Source organism: Apteryx rowi, unplaced genomic scaffold, assembly GCF_003343035.1.
Source record: "Apteryx rowi isolate R43461 unplaced genomic scaffold, aptRow1 scaffold_338, whole genome shotgun sequence".
Classification (NCBI taxonomy): domain Eukaryota; kingdom Metazoa; phylum Chordata; class Aves; order Apterygiformes; family Apterygidae; genus Apteryx; species Apteryx rowi.
Window position 1 is genome coordinate 714,259 of NW_020449841.1, and position 3,046 is coordinate 717,304.

Genomic DNA, 3,046 nt, shown 5'->3' on the forward strand with positions numbered 1-3,046 from the left:
CCGGCCGCGGCGGGGCCGCACGTTGGCCCCCGGGGCAGCACTCAGCGGCCCTTCGGTTCCAGATGCAGCCCTGAGCACCGGGCCCTGGGAGGATTTTTCATTCTCGTCTTGCAGAGACATCTCCCGAGCTCCACGGCTCCACTGTTTGCTTGAGCCTGCAGGGAGTCTGGAACAATAGCTCGGGGTGAAATATTGCCATTGTCCTGTTGTTCCGACATCCGACACAGGTGCATCTCCCAAGTGTCGGGACTGCCTCCGGCTCCAGGAGGTGGACCACAGGACAGCGCATGGGGCGACACTCCAGGGGCGCTGGAGGAATGAGCCATATGCAGAAACGCGTGTGCTTTCGGGGAAGCAGACTGCTGGAGGCTGGTGGTGGCTGTGCCAGGGGGCCAGGACGCTGGCTGACTTCAGTGGGCTTGACACCTGTGATGTTACCATCCCAGGCTGGAGTTAGCAAGCACTACAAGGATGTGATTTTGGCCGAACTAGAACAGAACTGATTTGCTGTGCGTAGACCAGTGTAACAACTGTAAGAAATTCATTAGCTCAGACCTGAAGAGCTCCGATTGATGTGTCAGAGCAGATCTGCAGATCAACAGCAGCTGGTAAGAAACAGCTTGAGAAGCACAGTTTGCAGCTGATCTTGGCCTGCCCGATTACGTGGATCAGCACCACCGGCAGTCTGCGTGCAAGACAGCCTGCTGGAAGAAACAAATATTGCTGCTTTGTTGACAGATGGATGATCAAAAGTTGAGGGACTAATCACAGTGAAATTAGAGCTAATACTGGTTGATAAGAACTAGAACTGGAATTTTAGTTGTGCTTTTAAACTGTCCATGAAATACTTTTTTTTTTAAAAGAAGAGTTATTGATTTCCCCCCTGCTTTCCCCAGCTCCATCCAACAACACAGATATGTGTTGTTGTAAGCTGTAGCGCAGGCTGGCATAAAGCCTGTTTTACCACCACTAGCCTGAAAGCAGTGCTAGGCTTGCTACTGTTTGATATTATTTGTGCTCCAACAGGCAGGACTGGAGGGTAGTACAACAAACTGGCCTTCTGCTGGGAGCACGTCTAACAGGGAAGTGCAAGAGGAGGGTTGAGAGATGGGAGACATACTCTCCCTCTCCTGCTCTACCCAAATCAAATGGCCTGCCATGGATTGGCATGGAATTGGTGAATGAGCAGCAGCTCTTTTTTGCCATCATTTTTCCCCTCTGAAGGACTCTGGGGCAGGCACTGCCTTGACGGGGTGTAAGGTGGTTTGAGGTTAACAAGAGGCTCTTGTTTAGAAATTGCCAATTCCAGGCTTCACGGCACTGCCTGTGAGGACCAGCAGGGAGACCAGTCTCTTTGCCCTGCCTCCTCTGTACATACCACTGCGTAATTGTTGGGGTTCTCTTTTATGGCATAGGATTAGGCAGACCAATGTCCCAATCTGCTACAAGAATGTTTCTGAAATGGGAAGTGTTTTGTGCAGTTCGTTTCTGTGGTGGGGATGATGGTCAAGTGCATTAGGAAGAGGATAAGAAGCAGGGAGCAGTCCAGCAGCTGAGTGCTGTAGGAGGGATGCCTGACAAGGCGTTTGAAAGTCAGGTATGTCTTTCACCAAGACCCAGCCATCAGGCAGTGACATTCCTCACTCAGAGCACAAGGATCGAAAGTGTGTGGCTACTTCTCTTGACTGTGCTGGACTCAGCTGCGGTGGCTGGGAATGGGATTTGCTGCGCAGAGCCTTGCATTTGTCTGTGAATGCTGAAGGTGAATGAAAGTGCTGACATGATCTCTCTTACTAACTGAGCTGGGATTGCTGGTTGAATTACACAAGCTTTTGGGCATAGGCACTGCCACATACGGTCTTGGGCACTGTGGACACATGCCCAGAAGCTTATGTAACTCATCTAGCAATCCTGGCTTGTCTAATAGGATGTAGCTGTCTCCTGCATCTTCCTACTGTAGTTCGGCAAACCAACCTGCTCCTGAGACAGCAAGCCCTGGTTTTAGGGGTGGACGCTTGGTGCTCCCATAAGCTTCCTTCTTGTCTGCCTCAAGAATGCTGTGCTTTGCTTTCTAGGTCCAGGTGTGGGACACGGCTGGCCAGGAGAGGTTTCGGAAGAGCATGGTAGAACATTACTATCGCAATGTGCATGCTGTTGTCTTCGTTTACGACGTCACGAAGATGACGTCCTTCACCAACCTCAAGATGTGGATCGAGGAGTGCAACGGGCACGCGGTGCCCCCCCTTGTGCCCAAGGTGCTTGTTGGGAACAAGTGTGACTTAAAGGAACTGATCCAAGTGCCATCCAGCATGGCCCTGAAATTCGCTGATGCTCACAACATGCTGCTGTTCGAGACCTCAGCCAAGGACCCTAAGGAGAGCCAGAACGTGGAGTCCATTTTCATGTGCCTGGCCTGCCGGCTGAAGGCCCAGAAGTCGCTGCTCTACCGAGATGTGGAGAGGCAGCAGGGCAGGGTGCAGAAACTGGAGCTCACGCAAGATGCCAACGGTAAAAACTCCTGCCCGTGCTGAGCGAGTCGGCTCGGAGGGCCGGGAGCGGGGCCGCCGCGCCGCCTCCCCCTGTCACTGTTACCAATAAAGTCTGTGTGGCTGCAATCGGCGCTGGTGGTGCTTCGCGCGGCGCGGCGCGCATGCGCGGCAGCGGGGTGGGGGCAGCGCCCGGGCCGCGCGACGCGCATGCGCGGAGGCGGCGGGCGCAGGCGCAGTGCGCGCCGCTGTCACCATGAAGTAAGTTTGCGGGGAGCGTGGGGGAGAGAAGACAGCCCCCCCTCCCCGCCCCCTTGGTGCTAACGGTGCCCGTCGCCCCCAGCCCACTGACGAAGGTGAAGCTGATCAACGAGCTGAACGCGCGAGAGGCGGAGCTGGGCGTGCAGGAGGCGGTGTCGTGGCACGCCGAGTACAAGGACAGCGCCTGGGTCTTCGTCGGTACGTGCGGCCGCGGCGCGGCCCGGCACAGCTGAGGGGCGGCGAGGGGCGCCGCCGCCCGGCTGAGCGGGAGGGGGGCGAGGGAGGGCGGGCCGCCGCCG

General features: G+C 55.8%; 2 protein-coding genes across 5 annotated transcripts in view; both read left to right on the top strand.

Annotated features, from left to right (window-relative positions):
* Positions 1 to 41: 41 nt before the first annotated feature.
* RAB33A (RAB33A, member RAS oncogene family) lies at positions 42 to 2,531 on the top strand. Of its 4 annotated transcripts, none has more exons than XM_026072130.1 (3): positions 561 to 608; positions 1,416 to 1,597; positions 2,076 to 2,531. In XM_026072130.1, the coding sequence occupies exons 2-3, from the start codon at positions 1,571 to 1,573 to the stop codon at positions 2,529 to 2,531; spliced, it is 483 nt and encodes a 160-aa protein (XP_025927915.1). In that variant the 5' UTR covers positions 561 to 608; positions 1,416 to 1,570. The 4 variants fall into 4 exon arrangements, with proteins under 4 accessions (XP_025927913.1, XP_025927915.1, XP_025927916.1 ...); XM_026072131.1 differs by lacking the exon at positions 1,416 to 1,597 and adding an exon at positions 1,649 to 1,762 and having other exon boundaries at positions 592 to 608; XM_026072128.1 differs by lacking the exon at positions 1,416 to 1,597 and having other exon boundaries at positions 42 to 608.
* A 163-nt stretch (positions 2,532 to 2,694) lies between these two features.
* The window catches only part of RBMX2 (RNA binding motif protein X-linked 2), a gene marked incomplete at its 5' end in the record, with an annotated part of 2,850 nt that continues 2,498 nt past the window's right edge, over positions 2,695 to 3,046 (top strand). Inside the window, 2 exons of the mRNA XM_026072132.1 lie at positions 2,695 to 2,747; positions 2,830 to 2,945. Of these exons, the coding sequence (XP_025927917.1) occupies positions 2,695 to 2,747; positions 2,830 to 2,945 (169 nt within the window). The remainder of the gene's footprint in view (positions 2,748 to 2,829; positions 2,946 to 3,046) is intronic.

Bases quoted from the DNA above. Each gene is read 5' to 3' on its own strand.
- RAB33A (XM_026072128.1), top strand. From the start codon at position 573: ATGTGTCAGAGCAGATCTGCAGATCAACAGCAGCTG. The intron at 609-2,075 runs GTAAGAAACAGC...TTTGCTTTCTAG, and splicing joins CTGCAGATCAACAGCAGCTG to GTCCAGGTGTGGGACACGGC.